This window comes from Patagioenas fasciata, chromosome 4, assembly GCF_037038585.1.
Source record: "Patagioenas fasciata isolate bPatFas1 chromosome 4, bPatFas1.hap1, whole genome shotgun sequence".
Classification (NCBI taxonomy): domain Eukaryota; kingdom Metazoa; phylum Chordata; class Aves; order Columbiformes; family Columbidae; genus Patagioenas; species Patagioenas fasciata.
Genome location: NC_092523.1, coordinates 78,723,078 through 78,750,056, shown reverse-complemented (window position 1 = coordinate 78,750,056; position 26,979 = coordinate 78,723,078). Strand labels below are relative to the sequence as shown.

General features: G+C 40.6%; 1 protein-coding gene across 1 annotated transcript in view; it reads left to right on the top strand.

The window, feature by feature from the left end:
- The window catches only part of SNCA (synuclein alpha), a 50,385-nt gene that overhangs the window by 7,029 nt on the left and 16,377 nt on the right, over nucleotides 1-26,979 (top strand). Inside the window, exons 3-4 of the mRNA XM_065836976.2 lie at nucleotides 210-251; nucleotides 8,364-8,509. Coding sequence (XP_065693048.1) covers nucleotides 210-251; nucleotides 8,364-8,509 — 188 coding nt within the window. The remainder of the gene's footprint in view (nucleotides 1-209; nucleotides 252-8,363; nucleotides 8,510-26,979) is intronic.

Sequence of the window (26,979 nt, the reverse complement as noted above, 5' to 3'; positions counted from 1 at the left end):
ACAGTCAATATATGCTCATGCCGTTGCTCTTTATTGATGGTTTTGCCCTTTCCCTTAGACTGAATTTCTCATTAATTAATTTTAATAATCTTAGAAAATGCTGTATGCAACTGCATGTAATCTGTATATTCATCCCTCTTTGTCACCCATCTACTCTTTACCGGCACTTTAGAACATGTATCTTCAATCTAATATTGTTCTTTGTTCAGGTTCCAGGACCAAGGAAGGCGTTGTTCATGGTGTCACAACAGGTAAGACAGTTCTCTTAATTTCAACTGCTTCCCTACATTTGATTAACCAAGCATTTAACTGTTAAAAATCCCATGTATTTTTCTGAGAGCACCCTAATTTGTGCATGATAGAAAAACATTAAAAAATGGAGAGGCAGGAAGCAACATCCATTTTGCTGAAATGCATGCACTGTTTTGCAATCAAATATATACATTTAATATAGTTGTTTGTATGTGAGAAGGATTTTTGAGGGATGTTCCGAATCAAAGTCAGGCTGTATTAGTACGAGCCAGGAGACTCATGAAATCAGATTCCTAAACAGGAGATAACTTGCTTTTGTAGAAATAGATAAATCAAGGGTCTTTCTGGTTTTTGCCTGTTGTCAAAGGTGAAATATTCAGTGTTGGAACATTATAAACTAGTTGGTATCAAAAAGTGAAGTGTTCATTTTTTTTCGACGAAGAACTTTCACGTATGGAAACTGCACACCTGGCTTGGGTGCTGGGGTTTGTCTCGCTGTGTTCTGAGGAGGCAGAAAGGTGGGGCGTGGATAAGAGGAGTGCCATGGGGGGCAAATTGGGGGGCACGGTGGGGAGGAGCTGGGTGGGCAGCAGGAGGACTCCGCTCTGTGGTTGGAGTTGCACACAGCTGGGCAGCAGGAACAGACGGGGATTACTGCTACAAACAGGGCAGGAAAACAATGTAGACTTTGAGGAGACACTGACTGCAGCCCGTGTGACGTCACAGAGCTGGATTATGACGTAACCATTGCTTCACAGCACTGCGCGCCGGCAGAGGGCGTTCCCCCGCGCCTCCGAGCCCACTGATTGGACGAGCCGGGAAGGGGCGGGGACCGCAGCCGGGGCGCGGGTGATTTAACGCGGCTGCGACCGCCGGAGCTGGTTGATGGTCCGTGTCCGGAGAACCGCGGCGGTCCTGCAGCCGCCCGAGGGTGGTGGTTCTTTGTCGGTGTCCGGGGAACCGCGGCGGTCCCACAGCCGCCCGAGGGTGGTGCTTCTTTGTCGGTGTCTGGGGAATCGCGACGGTCCTGCAGACAGAGCTCCCGGTGGTGCTGGTTCCTCCTCGGTGTCTGGGGAATCGCTGTGGTCCTGCAGACAGAGCTCCCGGCGGAGCCTGCGGGATGTTTGTGGAGCTGGAGCACGGTAGCAATTGCACCTGCGGGAGCTGTGACCTGGTGGGCAGGTTGCGGAGCATCTGAGAGCCCGGGGAGGAGGTGGCCCCTGGAGCTGTGCTCTGCCGGCTCTGGTGCACACAAGGCAGCTCAGTATGGCTGATACAGAGGTAGGTCCAGGACCTGTGCTGTGGCAGGAGGAAGGTAGTGTTGAGGGATAGGGAGGGTTGGAAGAAGGTTGCTGGATGGAGCTGTTAAGAGGAACCCTCTCAGCTAGATTTACATAATAGCTATGAGGCTCTAGGTGTGGTGGACAAAGCACATGATGAGGCAGAAGAACAGCATTCTGTATGAGCAACACCTTTGAGGGCACATCAACCAAGCTCTTGCAGCAAGACCTGCATTAAGACCAGTGCTGAGAAAAAACAACAGTGAGCTGTGGTCACTGGTGACCTTGTCCTGAACAGAATGGAGACACCCATTTGCAGGTTGGATCCTCTTTTTGGGGAAGTTTTTTGCCTCTTTGGGGCTCCCATGGGGATGTCCCCAGGTGATTGATGAGGTTAGTTCAACCTTCAGGCTGTTACTGATTCCTGATCTTTCAGGTGGGTACTAATGAAGTTGCAACTAGAAGTGCAAGGTCAATTAAAAGTGATTTTAGGGCCCTGGGAAAACAGCTAAAAGGTTCAGGAGCACAGGTGATACTTTCCTTGACCCTCCCAATAATGGGGAGAGACTTCAGAAGAAATGGGTGCATCCAAGTCATCAATACCTGCTTCCAGGACTGGTGCCCCTGCTAGAGCTTTGGTTTTTCAAACCATGGAAGAGCCTTTGAGACACAAGGTATGCTGTGGCCTGATGGGGAAAATTTGCTTGTAAGTTGGTGGGACTGATGGAGAGGGCTTTAAATGGACACATCTGTGGCTGCAGAGAATACTGTGTGAACTTAATATCTCAGTATCATCTGTGCTCTTGGTGGTTCGTTGTACTAGCCTGAGGTCTGTTTCCAACAAAACACAGATAGAACAGTTTCAGAGCAGGTGTTCTTGTCCCTGCAGCCTGGATGTGCCCATCACCCCTTCTGTTCCCAAAGGCTTCTGTGACTCATCATTGTGTCCCACTGGAGCTGCTTGGGTGGGAAGAGAGAAGGGAAATGATTTATAGGAAAGAAATGAATTTCAGAGTTTCAATAAACTGATTTGAATTTATTACAGTTATGATGGTTTTGATTTTTTTTTTTTTAGCACTGCCTAATCTCTCAGTGACAACAGCACTTTGAAGCTTTGAAGTTAATTCCAGACGTGTATTCACGTTAGCATTCCTACACTGAAAAGGGGTAAATTTGCATTTTAAATTGATTTGCAGGGTTCACTGTAGGCATGAACTGAAACCAGTAACCAATAATTTGGAGAGACTAGTAAGTAGCAAGGTGAACAGAAGTCTTTGATCTCTGCAAAGCACAGGAATGCCAAGGCTGACCGCTGTTAATTGAATAGGATTTGTGAATGTCTGCTGCAGAATGTGTGACTTCTGGAGATATGAAGAAAGGGCATGGTCAATAAGTGTAAAGTCTTTACCCGGAGAAATTAGAATACAAATAAAGGAGTAGAAAAGTCTTTTGTTCTGTTTGCGGCCACCTATGCTCAGGTAAACCAATACAAAGGGTAAACAAATGGCAACAGTTGATATCTCAACCCAAATAAATGGTTGAGAAGTCAGCCCAGAGTATTTTTAGTAATAAAACTGAACATGGTTGAAAGTCCTTCAAGTCTTAGCCTGAGGCTAAACATCCATGCTCTTGTTGTGAGGTTTGAGATCTCAGCTTGTTAGACCTCAATTAAGAGAAATATTTAGAGAGATCATTAATGTAGCCAGTAGAAGATTGCAGTGGAATGAGATCTGAGATGCATATATATATATATAAAGAATATCAGAGATGTGGAAACAGGAACTGACAGCACTAGCAAGTAAGTCAATAGAGGTGATGTTCACTGAGCTGGGATTCATGAGAGAATAGAAGTCAAGGGCATTTGCATGTGTATGAAACTTGCTGAAGCACTGGGACTCTAGTAGGTGAACTATTGGGAAAGGTCTTTCCCACCTCCTGAGAGAAACAACTGATCTTGAATCCTTTGAGCACACATCTTTATCTGATTGCAATATGTGTAATGAGACAGGAAATTTTAAGTAGATGAATAGAATTTTTAACAGGTTTGGCAAGATTTTGTTCTGAAAGATACAAAACAGACTATAAAGCCAAACATGAACAGAGCACATCTGTTATGTGCTATGCCTGTGAATAGAAAATTCAGAAAGATTACTGGGAATTTTAGGTGAAGCAGTGGTTGCTTCTCACTCACTTTAGGAAATGGGTAACATAAAGTGAAGCACCCAAAGGTTGGGAATAATGAGTGGTGTGCCAGTTTGCTTCTTGCCAGCCTGTTAATCTGTTCAAAAGGAGCTTGGCTGTTGAACAAAATTGGAAAAGAGAAGCCATGCAGGCTGAAAGGCAGTGGTGAGGAGACCTGATGCAAAAATCCAGAGGGCACGGTTTCTAAAACGAAACAATAATGGTTTGCTGTTGTAAAGACAGAGGAATTGCTTGGGCATGTATTTTAAAAAATAAAAATTAAAAACAAAAAATGGGAAGTCTATGAGGAGTTGTTCTGGCCAGCAGTAAAAACAGGCTTGGGTTCACTGCTGTGATGCTATGAGAGATAATACGAAGACACTGAGATATGCTGATGAAGTTGTCTTGGAAATCAAACCCATTTAAATCGATGCTAATAAAGCTGATATGACAAAACTGCCTGTTGGGGCACTTGGAAAGACTGACTTGTGTCTTTTCACAGGATTAAGAGTTTGCTGGTTTTGGTAGTCGTCTGATGCACTAAGGTGTTAATATCATGCAAAACTTGAGGTGCAATAACACATTTAGTTATGTGAATAAAAATGATTCAAGAGGCTGGAGACAGTCAATGCAAACTAGAATCAGAGCTCAAAATAAACACGTTCACACTTGCACAGTTCTTTCTTACTGTCTGCGTTCCAAGACCTTCCTAGTTTTGCTATTTTTGTGTCATTTGAGGTTTAAAACCCTTTGCTGGTGAAGGGACTGGGCACTGACACACCTCAAAGTACCCAACAACTACATGGGCTTTTGGGTCAGTTGCTTTCTGAACCCAGAAATACCAGACTGAGATGCTTCTTGCTTTAAGCAAAGTAGGATCTGATTGCACTGGGTTTAATGGCATCAAGACACAGCAAAATGAGGAAACCAGGCTGTGATTCACAGGAATACAGTATGTTATTTGTCAGGTCGCCCTTAGAACTGCTGCAGAGGAAGCAGCTTTGCTCATTGGTTTTTATGGTGTGTTAGCTTGTGTATCTGATCTGCCTAATTATAATAATATCTACTGGCTTTCACCTGAGAGTGCATAATTCATCCATTGTGTTTATCTCCCAGGGATAAGTGTCCAGGAATGTATGGTATCAAAGATGAAATACTGACAGTCCATCTTCTGGTAATCAAAGTAAACCACTCTTTTGTTCAACAGATGAACCAAAAAACCCTTTGCTTCGACCATGTGTCTGTTTCCCAAGGCTGAATCAAGAAACAGTATCAACAGTTGTGAACAACAGTCAAGAGTTTTACTTAATTCTTTCATTCTTGTTGTTCTTAACACTCACGGTGTTGTGTTCTTGTTGCATTTGCCTGAATTCCATTGGGTATCCTACAGTAAGCTGTATGAATTCATGAACCTCCAACTTACGGCTTCTTTGTAATTAATTCTTCAAGTACCTAAGGCAACCTTATTGACTGAAATACATATTCAAAAGTGTATTGAGTGCAGTAAGAGTAATTTCATTAATTCAGAGAAATCCTGTGGTTTTCATCTACTTTTGTAATTCAAAATTGAAAGCAACTAGTTCTCATTCTGAATTGCTCCAGAGGTTTTGCATTAATACCCTGCGTCACCCAGTTGTCTGTTGTAAGTAGGGAAAAGAAATCTTCAATGCTAATAAGTTTTGCAGAGTGCTCTAGTCAGTATTAGAACTTCAGTTTCAAAGTTATCCTTGGCATGGGCATAGTCCGCGGTCCTGGGATTATTTACTGGAATGGACAGTCTGTCTGTAGACTGATGGAAGGAATCTGGGCAGAGCTCTGCAGAAGCTCATCTACTCTGTTTCTTGGTGCTGTGATGCAAAACAGATGTCAACTTCACAAAGACTTAATGGCTTAAGATCATTAAACAACCCAGATTTGGATTAATTTAATTAGTTGGTATCAACCCCCTGCATTCTGAACTGATTTGTTTGTGTGCACTTAATGCTTTTCCCCTGTTACTACTTAATGTAAGCAATAAAATACGTGAGCCTGGAAACCTATTTTGTGTTTTCATCTCCTGTTGCCAGGGTTCCAGAGCTAAAGGGTCACCAGGCTGGAGCTTATTTCCAGAGTCAGTCTGGTAATCAGGGCTTTGATGGTGTTTGGATATTCCTTAGAGACAGCAAAGAAGATTCTCTCCTGTTAGTATTGTTGCTTTTGCAGATCTGTGCTGTGCGTATGGTTTACTGGATTTATCTTCATGGTTGTGATTTCTGAAGCAGTGTAAGAGATCTTTCATGGTAACTCCTGCATCGGCTTCCTTATGCTACGTCTGGAATAGGAGTAATCTTAAATATACTGCTTTTGCTACTGCTTTTATCAGGTATCTCGTTGTTGTGCTAGTGGCCTGATTAGTTTGTTGTTGTGTCTGCATGTACGAAGGCTTTCCCAGCGCAATGTGTTTCTGGAAGGAGAAAATAGACTTTGCCCAAAGCTTTCCCAAAACCCTCCAGTGGTGGGAACAGCAGCCACTGAACAGCTGCTTTTGGTAGGTGGTTGTACTTGCCATGACAGTATAGCCTGAGAAATGGGGGCTTAACAGTGGTGGCAGGAATTAGGTGGTTTATATTGCAGCATCCACAAGGTACCCAACTGCATTCTATTATTTTGAGGTTCGGGTTTTTTTAAGATCTTGAGATAACATCGGTTTTGTTGTCTTTTTCCATCTCTCCCAGAAAAGGAATGAAGCAGAGGAAAAATAAAATCAATACTGAAACTTGCCTAACACATCTTTCACTCTTCTTTAAATTTTTAATTTCTTGGAGGATATTGCTTGCTTTAAAGCTTATTTTTGCAAGGTGATACTTTTTTTCCCATAGCTCTGTCTGAGATTTCTTCTCACCATTTTAAATACTATCAAAGCGTTAAAAAGTTTGTCTCGGATGTTCCTTTGTTTCTGAAATAGCCCACGCACAATCAGATCTTAACGTTATTTGGAAGATATAATGGGTTACAAGAACGCATATTTTAAGATGTACGTTTGCAAGAGCTAATGAAAAACTTCCTAAATGAATTTGCTGTGTAGAATCCAGAGCCTTAGTAATCTGTAGCTGGTAATAATGAAATGCGCATCTTCATAGATTTCTCCCCGCACTTGCTAGTGCTATATTAAACCTGCCCGAGGGCAACATTTGCTTTTCAGCAAAACCCACATTTGATTTGATATATATATATATATATTTCTGGATAAAGCATGGCAATAGAATGCTGGAAAAGTGTTACAGTGAAATTTCTCATTAATTTGTATCTTATTAGCATGTTGGAAGATCTTAAAACAGATCGTTTTTCTCTTTGGAGTTTCAGACAATGTACAGGCGGTTGTCCTGCTCTATAATGGAAGCTCCTGGTTTTAGCTGTAATAGAGATAATACGCAATTGATTACTGATTTTTCACTTCAGTTTGAATGAATGTTAAATGGATTGCCTCTGGTTTCAGTCAGCAGATAATTATTATTTGGGTCTTTAATAAGAATCACGTATCAGGCACACGGTTTACTTTTCTAGCTTTTCCTAATAGTTATTTGATGTCAATCACAGCAATCTGTGCTGTGTGCCCTGTGATATGGACAGATGACGCTCTTTATGTAAAGAATTAAAGAAATTTGATTTTTCCATAGAAAACCTTCCCCAAAATGTCTCTGAAAGCGTGGCCATAAAGGGTACAAATAGAGCCACAAATACATTCCATGGATCAGGTAGAATTTGGGCTGGATTAGTTAGAATTACAAAGCTGTATGCTGGATGGCTTTGAAGAACAGTCCCTTGTTTAGATGAGTAAATGTGTTGGGTTTTCTGTTTGGTTGGTTTTTTTTTGTTTTCTGAAAATCTAGACATCTAAGGCATGAAGTCACCCCATCTCTTTCCTTACAGTGGTTTCACTCTAGTGCAAGCTGCTGCCAGAAAGAGCCCTTGGGATGAATGAGCAGAAAGAGCCCAGTAATATTCAGAAAAGTAGGATGGCTGCTGGTGTATGTGGGCTAAATGAGTTACTGTTTCCCTGGAGCTTTGAAGTGAGCTATTAGTCCAGGTTGTTTTGGCATCTTCAGCATTCATTGTTTTTGTAGATTAGTCTGTTATGGATGGACACGTCAGCAGGAGGGGCAAAAACCTCAGAGAGCCAGATGAAAAGTTGTACTGAAAATCCCCTGGTTGAACAACAGTAGCTCAAGTGTATTTTAAAGAATAAAAAATCATCAATGGCTTTTGAGTCTAATGTAAAAAAATAATCTTCCATGCCATGTAATATGGAAGTGTTTGGACTAATTGAAATACACTTCCAAACTAGGATATATTGCTTGCAATTTTTGTATGTTACACAGTGAGTTTAGCATAATAAGAGCCCTTAAGTAGTGAATTTTGTTCCTTAAAGTACAGGTAGACATGAATGAAAATGTCAAATGTCTTTCATGTGAAAGAAGTTGAGCCACAAATAAGCTAATTTTTACTTCTGCTACTCCAGTGTTATCAGATGGACAGCCTCATTTCTTAAGATCCACTTGGGGTACACAACGTGTAACGACCTTATGGCTCTTCATGATGTTGAGCTGTCAGTGGTAGATATGATTCTCTGAAGAACCATAACGTGGTTTTCCATCTTCTGCTTCTCCTCAGTGGCTGAGAAGACCAAAGAGCAAGTGTCCAATGTTGGGGGAGCTGTGGTGACAGGAGTGACGGCGGTGGCCCAGAAGACAGTGGAAGGAGCAGGGAACATTGCTGCAGCCACCGGCTTGGTCAAGAAGGATCCACTGGCCAAACAGGTGTGTTTATTTAGTCTTTTCCAGGAGAAGTGAGCGACGAGTGGCCTCTCTGAGTGGTGCGGGCAGATAAGTGTTGTCTTTTGCGTTTGTCAGTGGTGTGAGCACAGGATGCTCTCTGTTACACTAAACAAAGAGCAAAGAAAATGTATTTTGTTTATAACTTGTATTTTGAGTGACTTGCATGATCTGGGACCTTGAGTAAGGCTGGGCATGGGACTTACTGTTCTGAAAAGGCTTTGCAAATTTGGGTCATGGTTTGAAGTGTGATCTAGTGGTGATTCTGAGCTCAGCAGCCTCTGGCTGGGGGGCAGTTATAGGATCTCTGCACAGTTGAACAGGAAGACAACTGCTTTTCCAAATAACTCAGGATTGAAATGTAACCTGCAAGAGCTGCAGGGTCAAACAAAGAATCTCAGGTTTAACAGCACTATCGTATCTTCTGCAGATGAAGAGCAGAAGCAATCATGTAGCAGTCCACTGACTGCTTAGATATTAATACATTGCATTTGATGTCAAGATCTAGCTGGAGAGTTGCTATCTTCCATGAACTCAAAAATGTCTCCAAACTATTCTGAAGTCTTCAGATTAAATTTGCTCTAGCTCATCATATGAAACACCCTGTAGATACCTTCATTTCAGCACCGAGGTGAGCATCAAGTATTTGCACGATACCAAGAGTTTTGTTGCTGGTGCAACATCTTCTCCCACTTACAGTAGAAGAAAAGTGTCCCCAGACAGCTGGTGGGAAAGATGCTTTACGAAATGTGTATAGTGTTGTTTGGAGACAAAATTAACCCAGAAGAAACAACCTGCTTTTGTGCTGTTTTCTCTGTGAACACAGAATGGTTAGAAAAAAATAGGATTATGAAGGATATTAGTATTTGCACAAAAAAAAAATGCATGTCATATGCGTTTAGTGTGAAGAAGTTCTATGTTGTATCTTATTTCCAGTTAGTGCCCAGAAGAGCTATTAAATTAAATCCTCAGAAAGTCATCTTTGTCTGTTGTTGAAGTGTATTCCTGTCTGTCTGACAAATCCTATTGGTGCTTTGGTTTGGGAGGAAAAGGAATATTCCATTGTGGTGGGCATTCATGCCACTGTGCCAGATTGGTCTTGAAAATGTCTCGCAAGCGGTTTTGTTCTCTTTCAAAGCATTTTCCTGAGGGGCTTTTTAGTCCTCTTTTTCTTCAGCTATAAGTAAAACGTTGCATTTGATGTGGCCATGGCCCATTGTAAAAGGCATGTTGAAGATTTACACAATCAAGTATCTAATAAAATGCCAAGGGATACGCCAGTATCATGTGACCACAATAGTCTGTATACCTGGTCTCTGCTAAAGCTCTTTCGTAGTTTTATGCTGTCAGTATTTTATTCAGTTTGTAGCTGTTCAAACTCAGTGTCCTAAGGGTCACCATTGCTGTAATAGGCAATTACCTACTTTAACATTTACCTAATATTTTTTATATTAATATATACATATAGATCCTTATTTTAAAGCGTGAAACAAATATCTGCTGGCTTGTGTTTCATTCTTTTCTGTATATTGTAAAGCTTTAATATGAGTCATGATGTCTGCAACAGAATAGAACCACATCTGTGAAATTAAAGAACATCCATAGCATACGTGCATATTATTCCAGCGCCCTATAAATAGCATCATTATTCTGAGCGGGTGCTTTGTTCTTCAGATATGCCAAACCATTCATTTGATTCTTGATACTGGTATTTTTAGACTGAGATTCTCAGTCATCTATGCAGTGTGGCCATCTAGCTGATCAGTATCTATGGCTCCTAGCAGAGTACATCAAAATTCAATCACATAAAGATATTCTACAGCCTCGTATTTGTGCATTCCTGTGCAGACTGAGATTGATTTTTCATGGGTTTTCTGGATAAACCAACAGTTGGCTGGGGATGAGGTGTGCGCATTCAGAATGCCAGTGGGACACGCGTTCCTTGTAGGAAATAGGGTGGGTTTTTCTGAAATAAGGTGCCAAGCAGGCATACAATCAAAACGGCAATGTAATTTTGTGTATTTTATATCTGTAAGGTTATGTCTCTTAAGGTTATGATATTTCTAGTCTAAACCGGGAGAGCACAACCAGCAATTCCTCGAGCTCGAGCATGGCTGGCAATGCCTTTGGCAGATTATTTTTCCTATAGACATCTATTTGGGATTGTCCTAAAGCAAATGGCTGTGTCTCCCATGTGCAAGATGCACAGTGTAAGCAAGTCATAGGATTTGACAAGGGATTGCAAATTAAGCTTATCCATAAAAGTGAATAGTAGCATGATTACAGGCTGTTTTTTCCACAGAAGATTAAAGGTATTAGCTATTAATCTATTATTTTAGTTGACTTCTAAACTTGTGAGAAATGATTTCTTCCAGTTCACACGGACCTGTGTAACTGAGTCCAAATCCTCAACTGAATGTAGCAATCAGCGCCCTCCTGGGGTCCCTTCCAACCTGAATTGTCCTGTGAAGGGCCATAAACTCAGCCCCCGTGCAAGCGGAGGAGTTTGCTGATTTGCCATCAATTCCAGAATCAGGGACTGTGTGATCCATACAATCCGTACAATCATCTGTTTCCAAACACGTTTGCAAGCCCCTCGCAAACTGGTGGCCATCCTGGGATCTGCTGCTACCGATCTGCTCACCTGTGTGAAACAATGCGTAAGATTATTCAGATTACAAAAGCTCTTTCATGCATTGACAGCATTGCTCAAAAATTACTTCGGATGCATGTTGGGGTTGAGGACAGAGCCTATTCAAAATGCTTTAACTCTTTATGAATAAGTTGTAAATTTGAGCTTAATTTTAAAATCTACCCATAATAATGTTGGTATTTGGAGTCACTGGGACTCTTCCTGGAAGCAGAAAAGAAATTGCTTTGCTTTTTCATGCTTTCTTCTCTCCATTAAGAGGAGACAAACTGAAGGCACTGGGTTATACAGCTAAAACATTTGGTTGAGATTTATTCTGTGTATGTTTTGTTTCTGTGTACAGTGTGAATGTGCTTCTAAATCAATCAAGGGAAAAAAAGGCAAAATTAATGATAATTACACTTACTGTAGAAATGAACGTGGTTTTTCCTAAGTTAAGAAAGCTGTGAAATCCTTTGAATATTCTATTTTCAGCTCAGCATAAGCATATAGATCCAGATAGTACGAACAGGTACTAGCTAGTAACTATCCAGTGTATAATATTGACTTAGAACAAAATATGCATTATAAAGTTTACTATTTTCAGATAGGTAATTAACTAATTGAAGTTCTTAACCTCACTAAATTAACATCATTTAGTTCTCTAGCATCTCAAGAATAAATCTGTTGGTAAGTTCTATGATTTTTATGGTGATTAACATTGTACCGTTCCAGCACCAAAACCCCCAGTCAAGCTGAAACCTCAAGGTACTTTGGGTACCATGCAAAGATGTATTTAGACAGATACTCTGTGCTGTAGATCTTATTAAACTTAATAGAGTAGCATGGCTTGCCCTGACCATCTTTGGGATCGATATGATCTTTATGGATTGTTTTTAGTATCTATACGTGCTAAATCCTTTTTCTTTCTAGAGTGCCTCTTAGTTTAACGCATTTATAGTAAATAGTACTGCAAACACAAACCTAAAATTGCAGTGGCAGATAATGTATAGATAGGTAATATGATTACAGAGCAGGTAATACAGCTCATTGGTTTAATTACCAAGCTTTCAGGGAAAAAAGGCTGTAAGTGAGAGACTGTCAATTTAGGCATTAGGCTGTTTCCCCCCCACTCTCCCCATGTAAAATACTATTTAACTAAAAGCCTTTGCTGTAATCCCATATACCAGTGTACCATATACCCATATCCCATATACCAGTGCACAGGAGCCTTTTTCCTCCTTGTTACAGGGGAGCTCTATGAGACACGATGCGCTGCTGAGATTAAAGACATGATGAAACACCTTGTAATTTTAATGAAATGAGATCAACTCCGTTTTGATTAAGATACCAAGCAACCCAGTGTACTCCAGCCAGCTGTTATCTGTTGATTTGGGCAATCTTGCTAGGAGGAGGGATGCAAATCCTGTAAATGCCTCTAAAGATTTGTCTTTCAGTGGCAGAATGGAAGTTTCTTTTCTGCTTTATTAAGTACCTGGTTTGAAATGCAAGAGAGACCTCATCTCTCAGAGATTTCTGCTCTGTGTTGTTGCAAACTAAGATTCCCAAGTGTTCCCAAAAAACAAGTGTTAGTTATCAGCTGTAGATTGAAAAAGAGAAACCAAAAAGCTGAATATGAAACATTTATATTTTGCATTTTAAAAATGCAGAGATCTGTGTAGAAACCCTTTTGTAGAAAACTTACGTGGAAATAACTAGAAATTTAAGACCAACATTTGACTTTTACTGAAGTTTAAATGCATAACACAAAGTCCCCAGCACTGCTTTAGTAGCCCTGTTGCTACCTGCATGTGATAGAAACGCTTTGGTTGGTACTTGAAAAAGCTCAAACAGGCATTTTCTCATTTTGTCTCCTTTTATCTTTTGGAGATATAGTTTGCATATTCTATTTGCTGCTGTGCCGTAATACTGACATGCCACATGGAAAATGTTTGAAACTTTTAAAATTGATTTTTTTTAATGTACTTTTTTGTATATAAGGTTCCGGAAATAGGTGAAATCATGGCAAAATTTTGGTTTAGGTGGAACCGTGCATTTTGATAGCATATACATGTCTCCCAGTTTTGTGGTCGTCTTTACACCAGGTATATTCCACAGAATACTTGGCTCATTGGAGGATCACTGTTCCCCATCTTCTTTCTGGTCTGTAGATGGGCTGATTAATCTTGAAAAGCTTAACTCAGAGATATCCAATTGAATTTTTCAGAAAGGGAGTTAGGGAGTTTTTCCTCTTTTCCGTTACCTGTTATGCTGTTAGGCACTTGATGTCCCAAAAGGCCAATAGACCCCAATGAAAAGCAGGACACTAAGTGTGAGTTACATGAGACTTAAGCTGCTGTTTTTTGGGGGAAATAAGCAGGTTTATTCATCTCCCTTAGAGCGTATTATAAGGAAAAAATCAAGCCTTGAACTGAGCTAAGAAACTTCAGTAAGTGATGCGGCAAATGCAGAAATAGCCTTCAGCCCATTAACTTCTGGGGTTGGTGTTTTTCTGTAGGCACTGCAGGGCAGGCCATGGGGTGCAACAACATCTAATTGCCCTCCTCAACTACTTCTTGCTATTTATGGCTCTAACACAAGGTCACAGTAGAGGATGGCTAAGTTTTTGATGAAATAGTGTAATCTAGTGTAATCTAGATCCCCAGCAAGCCTGCCAAGCAGCCAGAGATCCAACCCTCTACAGTGGAGCCAAGCAATGACAGTTCTGGTTGGATAATTAGTACACAGTAAATCTTCCTCAAGGGATCCAAAGTGTTTAGATGATGTATAGGAGAAGGCCTGCTCAGGTAGTCACAGCATCCGTCAGGCAATGCTTACTTTCCACTTTCTATTTAAATCATAACAAGTGAACAGCACCCAGTTTGAGATAGGTTTTACCTTTTCCCTCCCCATTTTATTTCTTGATCTATGCATAATGTATGAGTGGCTACTGCAAACCAGAAAGGATTTTCAGCAGCAATTAGTGAAGTTTCTTTTTCTTCATGTATGTAGATGGACTGAGAGTGGAAGAATGAGAAGAGAGATTCCCCGTTAAGGGATCCACGTAGCTCAGGGTCTAAAGCACAGTAGACCCCTCTTAAGAGAAAGCATTTTTCAGCTGTTTATTTGAATTCATGAAGCAAGTGGGACTGTCAGTGAACTGACCTATCTCTTTGATTGTAGTGTAGCTGGAATGATTTATTTTGGTAGGGCTTTTCTTACTGGTCTCAGAATTAATGGTGTTGTATTTTATTAAAACATCCATAACAAATCAATTCTGTAAAGCTAATCCATGTTCTTGAAACAGGAAACTTATGATTTATTATAAATCATAAGGCACCCACAGGCAGGTGATATTAATGTTTTCAATCTGCTTTATGTGCACAGTCAATTCTCCCCCTTGTGACAGTGCACATAGTTTTTGGATGGGAAAGCTCAGGATGTTGTACAGAGGTGTGAATGTCAGCAGACTTGTCAAATTGCATTATGATCCTGTATGAATGCTCTGCATTGCAATGCAAGTGGCTTCGAGTCAATGATTTGTCATTTATTTCCAAAATAAATTCAACAACTACAAATGAGGCCAAGTAATGCAGTTTCATTAATGCAGTTCTGTTTTCCTCTGGTGTTTCCACATGGGCAAGGCCCATGTATGTGGCTTGGCATATGGTGATGCTGCACAACAACACTGTAAAACCAGCACAGAGTGCCCCAAACTGACTCCGAGGTTTACAAGCAATTTTATTTGGTGAAACATGCTAATGATGCCCACAGAAAACAGGTTGATAAATAGGAAGGCCATGGAAGTCACAAAGCCAATGAGGAAATACCATGTTTCTCTTCTACCTTTCATTTGCTTTATGATAAGATCCTACCTGTCACTTCTCGACAGGTATGTGCAAGTTCTGGTTGCATTTCTGGATATGAGTAGCTTGATTTTATTTCACTCTGAACACCACTATTTGAAATATTTAAAACTAGACTGGGTAAGACAGAGATGAATATGCACAGAAAATAACAATACTCAGTAAAACAGATGCTGAAAGATGGGTGACTCCAGGTAGGAGTGCTGGAGTTCTTGTGTATGTTGAAGTGCTGGGTGGATTTTGTAAAGCATCCTGTGTTTTGCCTCCCTGGTTAGCAGAGAAAATGCCTTTCCTGCTGTGGGGCATGTTGATGGTGTCTTTTCTCAGAAGGCAAAATTACAGTGTTTAAAGAAAGACCATGTTCTCTGTGTCAAAGCGTTTCCATGCGCTGACATCTGTGACTCAAGCAGAAGAATTGAGTCACAAAGGAAGAAAACTTGTGTGGTTACTTATCTAAATATCCTGGAGGTTATTGCTCTTCATTAATTCATGAACAAATTTGAGTTTAATGTAAAGGTCTTGTGAGTTTTCCTGGTTTCCTAAGGGTTTCCATGCTGTGGGATAACATTTTAGTGCAGATGGACGTTCTGGCTGTACTTGCTGCCTTCACTATTTCTGACCATAATTCCTCCACAGGTAATTAGGAATACATTAAGTTGAGGAGCTTTTGGGTGGCATCATGTTGCTTTTTGTTTTCTAGCAATTGCTTAACCACAGATTTAGCTTTGACTTTGGAGGAATAAAGTGCCCTCATTCTTAAACTGAATATGTCAATCTCACTTGGTCTCCAAGAACAATAATTGTTTGCTAGCTGATAGAAGGGTGAACACATTCTCCACTAGGAATTGTTCATATGTCATGATAATGAGGTGATATTTGTAATATCTACAGCTAGCAGAACGCAAAGTATCCTCCCCATCCTTCTACCAGGAGAGTGACTTTTGCATTTATGTTTGTTTGCAGTCTGTGCTCTTTTTCCTGCCTCTTGTGTCTCTTCCACCTCCCATATCCCTGAACTCCGATTTCTAACCAGTCTAATACGCCTACACACCACATTCCAGGCTGCTGTCTGTGTGTCCCCAGTGTGTGTGTGGTCACTGCATTATGCAAGTGTCCCAGGTCAGCGTGGGGCTGGTTCTGTTTCACAGTGTCCCGGTCTTCGCTGTGCATCCATCTGGGGGATTTTGAGCAGTATTCAGCAGATCTCTATTTTTTTTCCTCCTGCTCTCTAAATAGTTGCCAATCCCATGTTAAACATTCAGGAAAGTGCTGCTTGAAGAGAGGAATGTGTTTAAGTTCTTCTGCAGATGATCCATATTCATGCTGACTATTCCTGTTCTTGCGTGCTGTTGGGTGAAAGATTCGGCTGTTTCAGATGGGAAATAGTTGTATGTAACCCGTGGCAGCTGACAGGCTTAATAGTGGCGTTTTGGGGCAACTTAAGGTGTGGGGTTTACAAGCTTGCAAACATTGTTGGGTTACAATAATGGTCTCCTTAACATGTTCTCGTGTTTCATTGTTCATGTCTTCTGCTGGCCAAGATGAAGTGTGTGAGCTTTGGAAGTTAGGGAGCTCAAATGTGGTTCATCCAGTGCCTACCTGGAAGTCGTTATCTTCAGAGGATTTGTGCATGATATCAGACATTTGCTGATGTTGTAAAAACCGAACATCATAGCTGGCGGGTTATTTTAGCTAGCGACGGAAGCCGACAGTGCTGAAGTGACATTTTGGCAAAGCGCTGCAGTGTGTGTTGTTTTGCCAGCGCTGCAGGGGGATGCTTAAGAGGTACGATGGCAAACAGAGGTGCTGGAGTGATGAAGGGTTTCTAAACTTCAAAATGAGTCAGGACTGAAGTGTGCGGGAAATACCTCTCTGTGGAGAAATGGGTTAATCTGTATTTTCTGAACATCGGTCCAATGTCAAAAAACAGAAAGCATAACACCCGCAGGTTAAGGAGAGGGAGGTAGAAAGCAAGCAAGCAAGAAGGCAGAATGATTTTATTAGGATTCCCTAATTACTGGCAGTGCTGTCAGTACTACTAGTAGAAAGGAAGTTTATATGAGGACTAGTGATAATCAGCAGGTAGCAGTGGCATATGATATACATCATTTTGGTGGCTGTTTTGACCACTGATAGAACTTCCTAAAGTATCTATTGGTTAATAGATAAAACTTTGTTCGTAGCCTGTGGATATCTGATACTTCTTCAAAGTTGCTGGCACATAACTAAAGAGAAGCGATGACCCATCTTTTCTACAGTAAAGTATCATTAACCTGACTGGCTCTCACCTGTGTTAGGTATGTCCCTATGGCCTATATGAGGATTATTGGTAATAATTTTTTGTTTTGTTAAGTACTTGTCTCAAAGCATGTGCTTCAAAAGCTTCTGTAATATATCTGGAGACTGGAATTTGTTACTGGAGAAAGCTACATTGATTGCATCTAAAAATTTAGATTACAAATCTCTTTTTTTGCCAGTGGCTTGTCTGCTGTAAAACATTCCCTGGGAGGAAACCGGAGGTGTGAGCTGCTAAAGCTGCCCTGTAAAAAACCCTGATTTTTGCAAGAGTGAAGCAGGCAGAGAACCCAATGCTGCGATGTATTGGACAGATTGATTGCCCTCCAAATGTTTGGTGTTAACTTCCTCATCTGAGGATGTGAATGGAATCCTTTCTTCATATGCTATTATATGTAAAGAAGATAAGGGATTTTCTTTTCTCACTAATTCCCTGTGATGATATTATGGCCCAAAGGATGCACTCTGGTGTAAATGTGTGTGCACCGCCCTGGAGTGCTGTGAAAAATTGAATTAGTATGTCAGGGTGCATACTGGTCCTGAGAAATGTGTCCTTATCCATCCAGACAGTATTTCTATCGGGGAGCCTTCATTCAGACTGGAGAGGGGAAGATGCCAATGGTTGCAAGGAACAAACACATCTAAAGAAATCTATTTGTACAGCTAGAAATGCAAAATATGCTTGGGGAAGGAAATTAGAAGAGCAACTGAGCTGGGGTAGAGAACACTTGGAAGACCTGGAGCTTTTCTGAATTTTTTATGAGTGTCTTCAGGAAACCATAAAACCTGTTATTAGTTCTAGTATTGAGAACTGGCCACCACCTTCTGATTGCTTTTAAAGTGAAGTATTTATAATTAATTAAGCTAATAGTATATAATCAGTTAATATTTTAAAGGTGTTGGAATGTGTGGTTTAGTTCCAAGTACAGATGGTATTGATTGTAGTCCAAAGCCCCGTTTTGGTAGAATTTGTCTTTGGTTGAATTTATAGATGATAATGTGCACTTGAAACACTTCTGCTTTGCCTAGTGAATATACTTATGGCAATTAAAAATAACAACATTACACTGTGGCATTGAACACTCCGGTTTATTACTTAACACCCAGCATTTCTCAGAATTGCACTCTAAGATGTTTGGTTAACCTCTTTCTGACTTAGCCCATGCTTTGTGTAGTTGATCTGAACAAATGCTCCTTTTGAGATCCCAGGTAGTGTCAGTTTTAATGGCTGGATCACTTCTAATTTTGTGCTTGCAATATTTCATCCTACAAATCCCTCAAGATATAACTGGCAGAGTTCAGATAGACATAGTGTATGTAAATGATTTTTGTAGAGGAAGATCAGAGATCAAACAGAGCTGGAGGCTGAATTAATTTCCTGCTTTGGAGAAAATTATTCTACCAGGTCAAGAGAAAAGTCACAGGAAAGGTGATGTAAATACAAATGTGTTTTGCACTGATCCTCAGACAAAAGAAAGGTTTCCCCATTATTTCTCATCCCCATCACGGTCTTAGAAATTTGTCTGAAGTGTGTCTGATATGTTTGATGGTGCCGGAGCAGTGGATTTAGCATCTAAATGCTCGTCCTTGCCCACAGCATGGGGAAAGGTCATCGTGAGCACATATTTGCACAGCAGAAATGTAAATGGTGAGGGCAGGGGGGCTAGCGATGGCTCTGTGACAGCGTGTAGCACAGGGTTGTCAGACCAACATGCGGAAGATGGAAACTTCTGTTAATACTGGGAGTTTCATTTGTATCACTTGTTTCCTTTTGCTAGCTTGGAATTGATAAAACAGCCTTTTGAAATGAGAATGAATTTTTTTTTTTCAGTCATCATTATTTCTGATAAATTTCACATGTTTTACTTTTTATAGAAAAGTAAAGTAATGGCTGTTTGAGTAGCTTTGGAGGAGGACACGTGTTCACATCCAGCTGACCGTCTGAACCAGAGCAGTGAACTCACTTTTCACGGTCACCAGCATCATGTTTCCTTTACAACCTATTTTTGGAAAGAGCGGTGTGCTCATCATTCACAGGAAAGGTACCAGATTTAGCAGTGCCTCTTTCCACCTCCCACGCACCACCTATGCATCTATGAGACGGGGTTTTGAAGTCTCAGGTCTCTCTGCAGATTTTTTTCCCCTAAGCTTCATTTTGGATGTGTGCTTCATATTAATGCAGCTGGTTGGGCTGCTGTAAATTCCTGCTGTTCTGCAAACTGAGAAATAGGGGAGGCTGGGAAAAGTAGTGAAATTGGCTGGAAAAGCAACACTTAGACCTTGTTTGTGGTATATTTGGAGTGGTATAAATGCCTTGATGACACTTAAGGTGAGGGTAGTGCATTCGTTTGTTGGCTTCTTTGCTCCTTAGCTCGGTTTGCCTGCAAATTTTTTGTGGTAGATGGGAAGGGAACCCACTCAATGAAGTCTTTGCTGGCTCCTGCAGGAGAATTGTGCTTGGTCATTCATTCGTCGTGGTCTGCAGGCTATGGGAACGTGGAGAACTATCCTTCATATTTGACCAGTTATACTCGCTGATTTTATTTCAAACTGTCATCTCCAAGTTCGTGTGTTCTACAGACTCTTAAGGACATTCAGTTACTTGAAGTTTTGTCTGCACACCTTGGGATTTAAAATTTACCTAAGAAACAGGTAATGGCTTTGACAAGGACAGATGGTGCTAAATCCACCCTGGCAGTGTCCATTGACAAAATGCTGCAGAGCATCCACCGCTGGGCACGATGCTGACACCCAAAGGAAAAGTGTACAAGAATGTCCTAAGTGTTGGCTCCGCTCTTGTCCATTTTTACTGTTTCAGGAGCGTTTGTTATGTGAACACCACAGTTGTAATCACCTCCTGCCCCCGACCTCCCAGGCAGATTGGTGGGAGGTTGGAACGGTATTAACGCTTTCCTGCTTTTCTTACAAATCGTCAATGTACAACTCAAACTAGGCTTTCTATCACCCTAATACTCAGTTTGTTATTTGAAGATGAGCTAGCTTGCCCAGGTATGAACAGGTACTTTAGTTTTATCTGGTGTGGATATGCAGGAGAAACTAAAGATGTAGTTTGGATATAAACGTCTTTATTAATAGTGATGGTCCAAGGGAAGTAAGATCTTGGGTTGACTTTTGGGCTATTCTTTACATATAGCTGAGCATATCTGGCATTCAGGGAGACAAACACACTCCATTTTATCATCTACTAAAGCTTCTTTAGAAGGAATAAAACTTGAAATAATTTGTAGGGTTTTTTTGACAGGAATTCTCCCCTTGCTTGCAAAAACCACTACAATGTGGCTGTTAAAATCTTGTGTTCCAAGCTACTCTATGTAGTATAATAATGAAGAGCTTCTGTGTTACAGTATCTCATCTGTTATGTCCCTATTGTAAGACTGTCATGTCATTTCAGATTGTGATATCTGAGATGCATTGGATTGTTTTGTGGGTTGTTATTGTTGTTAGTTTGTGGTTTGTTGTTCTGGGATTTTTTGGGGGGATTTTTCAATCTCTTTTCTGGAGAGGAGAAAGGAATTTAGCTGGCTCATTCCCAGACATTGTGGCCTTCTACAAAGCCCTACTCTCTGTTGATGACTGGCTCTCTTTGTTAAAAGAACACGCTGTGCTTTGACAAAATGTCATTCTGCATGTGCCACCATTTGAGACTTGGTTGAGAGGTGAGGGCAAAGAAGTGCAGTATTCCCATTTATCTTTGTATCAAAGGAACTCTTTTCCTCACAATGAGGTGTTGCATGAAGCTTCCTCACTTGTTTTGGAGCGATTAGCGAACAGAAATTTGGAAGATGAGCTAGTGGGATCCAAGCTACACAGTTAGCAATGATAGTACGTTGTTTTGTAGTTGCTCTGATTACTACTATGCTTTCAGTCGTGTCTCTAAGTAGATTGGCTACAACAGTTTCATTAAGCAAAGTCAATCCTTGAGGTATTTCCATGCTGAGTTTTTGCTGGTTTTTCAGGCTCTGTGTTCAAAAGGGTTGTGATTCACTTCTGCTTTGCTTTCACTGTTGGAGCCAGACATGCCACACTGTTCAAATTTGTGTTAATCTCAACCATCATCTGATAAAGTGGTACGTGAGAAAGAAATTACAGTAATTGTCCTTGACAAACAAAAAAGAGAGCTTTACCACCAGCCATTATTGAATAATGATTAGAAAGAAGTCTCTAGAGGATGGAGACAAATGGGATGTGTAATTTTTATGGCTGTAAAATGTGACATTAAAATATTTTGTTCTTCTTTGTTCTTTGTATTGTTCTTGCATAGCATCCTGGGTGTAGTCTTCTCTAATTTACTGTGGGAGTCAGCATTAGTCATCTGGGCAGGTGTTCCATTCCAGAAACAACAGATAACATCAAAATAGTACAGAGCAGCAAAAAACATATTCTTACCATGCAAGAATGGTGTTGGGGTGTGTTAAATTTGGCCCTCGAGCCCATTTGATATATCTTTGGCTACATGGAGAAGGGTTGTTCTGAGCCTGTCTGCAGTAAATTCCAGCTTGTACCATTATTTCTTTGATTAGCCTGGTATGTCTCGAAGATTTTAGAGAATCTAGAATTTATCAGGGACAAGAGGGTAAGGCTGGTATGGTGGCAGCTGGGCAAAGGTGGGAATTGAATTGTCTTCATTGGACAGTTTTTATGTCCCTGTTTCTGTTTGAGGGCATGTACAGCAAGGGAGGATGGGGCGAGACAGGGAGGGATGATGTTGTCAGTCAAACCTACTCAGCTTGCGTCCCATTGACTTGATGTTTGCTTTCTATTCAGGATTGTTCTGGTCTTTGAGTGCTTAATTATGGCATATAAACAGTTTTGTTTTTCAAGATTGTGTGGAGACTGAACATCTGAGATAATTTGGTGCATGGCCAGATTTCTTACTGAATACACAGTTCTACTTCTTGTTCATCAGCACTAATATAATTGCGATATTAGTAAAAAGATTAAGAAGCACAAAATCCAGGGAGCAGGATGTTCTTGTCAGAGTGGAACTGTTTGGTTCTTCAGCTGTGAATATGAAGAATCAAGTTTAGTCAAGCATTGCATGGAAGTGCTTCACAATTAAAAAAGGCACAAGGAGAGTTGTGCTATTGAGCAGATCAACCAGACTCTCATGTGTTTTGTTTTCCTGAAGTACTATTTTATTAATATGTGTTTAGTCTATTGTATGTGCCCTCACCAGTGATATCGTATACTGCCTTTTAACTTTTTCCCTTATGAAAGACCAGCATATTTCTAATCTATATGCAGGCAATTTAATCTTGTAGTGAGTAACGATTGTTTAGAACTATCCTGCTTTTTCTTTTCGTTTTTATTTTGTGATCTGATACCAAGACAGAGCAATCACAAAGCTGGTCAAGTTTGTGTTATGGAGCAGTTATTTTATGAGAACAGAATGGTACAACACTCTGTGTTCTGGTCTTTGCCCCTCATGTCCATCATTGGAAAGGAGTTTAGGCAGAAAGAGACCAGAGGGGAGGTTTTGACTCCTGTAGAGTTTGGATTCTTTGGAAAACCTTCGGTCTTCTTAGTGGTTGTAATCAAGGATCTAGACAGGTTTACAACAGGGAGGAATCTCAGGAGAACAGATCTGCAACTATTAAAATTTAGGTGAGATGTCTGTAATTTTGCATCCCAGTAATTACCCTTTTAAATTTCAGAGGAAGAATGTTGCCTTGTTTATTTTTGTCATACCTTCTAGTGTATACTAATTCTTCCATCCCTGTGATTGAAGCATTCTCTTAGTACTCGGGCTATATTTGCAGTGTTTCCTACCAGAACACACATGCAGTAGCATGAGATAACTAGCAGTACCATTCTAGGCATGTTTTTCTTGCCAACGTCTGTCTTCTGTGCCACATTATTTAGACAGGATTGGCTCAAGTGCAGCACAAAAATGTCTATTTTTGTTTGAGAAAAGAGGTGGGAAATGGAGTCAAGTGTTCAGTGCCAGTCAGCATTTAAAGACGTTAACCTGAAGCTGACCCATGTTGAAACTTCTCTTTCCTGACCAGATCCACCAAAACCACGTTCCCCAATCACAAGGGATTTTGTCGTGAGCACCCACAGTGCTTTGGGAGGTACTTTAGGATTTTACCCAGGAAAAAAAGTGCAACAGAAATGTAGCTCACTAGAACGGGCTCCTCAAACATTCAAACTGACAAAAATCGTTAGTCCTTACGCTCTGAAGAGCATGTGGATTATTTCAAAGAACTTAAAAGCCAAATGTCGCTTTTCATCTTCAGAACAGATGCTTCCAGTGTGTTGGGAATGCGAGGCAGGAAGCTTGGATTTCTCTTGCTGTTTGGGAGGCAGAAGACTATAAGTTACATTAATTAGTCCTATTAGTGATGCTGATGTCAGAGGGAGGAACCCAAACTGACCAGTTGTATGTAAGTGTGGATTCACTGCCCCAGTATCGATTTAGACACCTACAGGTAGTGTTTAGGTGGATTACTGGAACATCCCCTGGGGCTTTACCAGCTGATATTCACACTGGTTAAAATTCACCAGCACTCCTATAGCGTTTTAGAAACCATGCTGTCAACAGCTTCTGAACGCTGAAAGAAATCTTGACACCATCTGTCTAGTCAGGCACAGCCCAACCCTAATGAATCGCTTGTCCTCTTGAATTTAAACTAATTAAAATTTTATTTGGGTGATGACTGTTTGCCTTCAAATTTTTAAATATTGTTTTCCTGTTACTGCAGGAAACTTAGAGCTTGGTATCAGTCTCTTTGAATAGCTCTCTATGGCAAATGTACTTAAAGATGTGCCAGCTCTGTTCTGCTCCCTTGTCCCCTGGGGCAGTTTCCAGGGGGTCCTGTTGACGAACTCCTTGAAGAGCTGGAAGTTTGCTTTTTCACATAGAAAGTCTTCCAAGCTCACGAAACTTTTCTGAAGAAACTGTGCAAACACTCTGGCAAATACATTACTGCATGCATATTTGCAGTGGCTTTTCATATGTATGGTAATAGAATGTAAATAAAAGGAATGGTGAATGCAATTTAAATTGTTATAAGAATTGTGTTTGTACGAACATTCTGGGATATTTTGTGATGGATTAGTGGTATTGCGGCTTCTCCTAGGTACTTTTTAAAATAGGCCTTGTAAAGACACTGTCTACAAATTTATTTCCTGTTCACCATTGAGACAGAAATTCATATTGGCTTTTTCTGCATGATAAGCCTTAGGTTATTTTATACTTTATTAAAAAAAAAAATTCATAATTAAAAGTACTGCTTAGTTCAAGACAAATTGTGTGCAACTGCTACTGTCTCAGGAGTGCTCTGCTGCAATAATTTGGATACCTGCTTGTTTTACTAAAAAATGTCAAGACTAGGCCATGTGTCTCTATGGAGAGCATCAGCACAGCTCATGTTGGAGGTTTTGTGGCTATGTGTGGGCATTAGCTGGATGCATCTTGTGTAGTGAGACTGAGATAGCTCATTGTGCTAATGTTTAAACTGTTGTCATTAGACTTCAGAGTTAACAGACGTGAAGAGGTGGCAGATCTGAACTGTCATTTGGGTCTTTCTGCAGTTCTGGGCACACCTGTGTAGCAGCTACACTTGGCTCATGTTTTGAAGATTTCCTGCTAGAAATAGTATTGTTTTTTAAAGTGAAGCTTTAGGATCAGGAGCAAATAGAGTTATAGCTTCTGGGATGAATTATTCAATTTTTGTGCTTGAGAGTGTTTCTAGATTTTTGTGTTCCTGTTCTGCTGCCAGTATTCAGAGTTCCTTCCACTTCATTACCGCTTCTAAATTTGTGACTAGTACACTGTCTTTTCTGTCACAGATCTTTAAGGAATTGCTTAAAAAAATCCTTCTAGTAACCAATGAGGAACCTTCCTTCAAACTGAAGTGCTCTCCTTTATCGGTATTCTTTCTTTTCAGTCTTTCAGTTTAAATTCACAAGGCCTTGTGTTTCTTCAAAATTGGAATTAATTTTTTTAATTAAGATTTGGAGGTACAACACCAGCTGCCTCATTAAAATCTAACTCAATTAATTCCACCGTGCCTCCTTAATCTGCTAATTTTGCAAATCCGCACAAAAGCAGCAGTCTTGTCAGACAAGATGAGCTTTTGTGTTTTGTTGCTCGTGATTCCCTTTCCCTCCAGGGCTGGGATTTTTAGCTGTGCACAGTGTTGTCCTGTATCTCCTACCGCTGCAGTCGGGAGATGCTCTAGGGGACCTGCATGGTGTGGTTCTCAAATGTGATGCCCTTATTCTAAGGCTGTGAAAGAGGAGAAACAGAGTTTCCTTGAGAAAGAGCTATAACGTACGCATTTTAGCTTTTTAATGATGCAATTATCTCCCATCAGCTTCTCCTCTCTGTGCAATGGGAGCCTATCCTTGGCAGCGGAGAAAGCAATTCAGTGGAGCTTTATTTGCAGATAACTACAATTTTGACTATTTCCAGGTAAAGGAAACGTAAATTGCTGGTTGTCCTGCTGTGTTTTAAAGAGCACCAGCACTTTGGTTCTTTCTCAGCAGCAACAAAATAAGTGATGTCATTTTAGCATTAATAATTAGGACGCTGTCCAAGGCAATCGTTGAGTGACCCATAATTAGTCTTCTAACTTCAGGGTGTCTAATCTGACGTTAATTAGAAGTGCCCCAAAATAGGCGTTTCTAAAGTGCCTCCAATTGGGCTTCTCAGTGTTACTAATTTTGAACCGCTCCTAAATGAACGCAGACTTGGCCAAAAAGTCCAAAACCAAAAATTCCTCAAGCGGGTGATTAAATCCCTGCGTTCCACCCAAACGCATGCCATAAATAAGTGACATACTCCTACCATGACAAAAGTAGTTGAGAAGAAAAAAGGCTTATGGTAAAACTTGCAAATGTCATCATTGTTATCATGGCGTGTGTAGGAGCCTTTTCCAAAAAGGGGGATTCAGTACTATGTGAATAGATGAGTACAGGATGTTAAGGCTTATGAAAAACATGGTAAATCTCAGAGTTTTGCATTATGCATTATGTTGTTGGGAACTATTTCTTGCTGTTAAATTTGTAAGACGTACTGTTTCACCAGCTACAATGCCGCCCTAAAATTATTGCTCCTTTTGGGGAAGGGAAACGAAATATGATGCTTGGTTTCATTTGAGCCTCTGAGATATGATCCTGTTCTGTTCAAAACAGCGTAGCCACATAAGCACAATTTAGAACAGATCAGACAGAAGCTTTATTAATTATGAAGGCTGTGGGGAGATGGTTCTTGGTGGAGCCCACACCTGGTATTACCCCAGCTCAGGAGTGGGGAGTTGGAAGTTACCACAGCCCGTTAGCTTTTAGTTGAAAGGAACAATCTTTTAGTTAGGATAAATTTCTTATCTAGACCTCTCAAACAGGAGTAATTTTAGCAGCACAGAGTGACTGAGAAGAAGCAGGGCTAATTTAAACACATCAGATTTTTCTAAAGGTTGTAGCTGTATTCACTAAGCAAAAGGGATGGCCTCAGTTTCAGAAGTTCAGGAGATGTGTTGTTCACTATGTTGGCTTAATAACTTTTCTGTATCTCTGCTGAGAGTTCAGCACCTATTACATTTCAATTAACTTGTTCTCTATTAAAATACATTTTGATACATACTTCTGCAAGGAAGTGGGTTTATTATGGTTCTTGGTTATTTCTTTGAACAGAATGA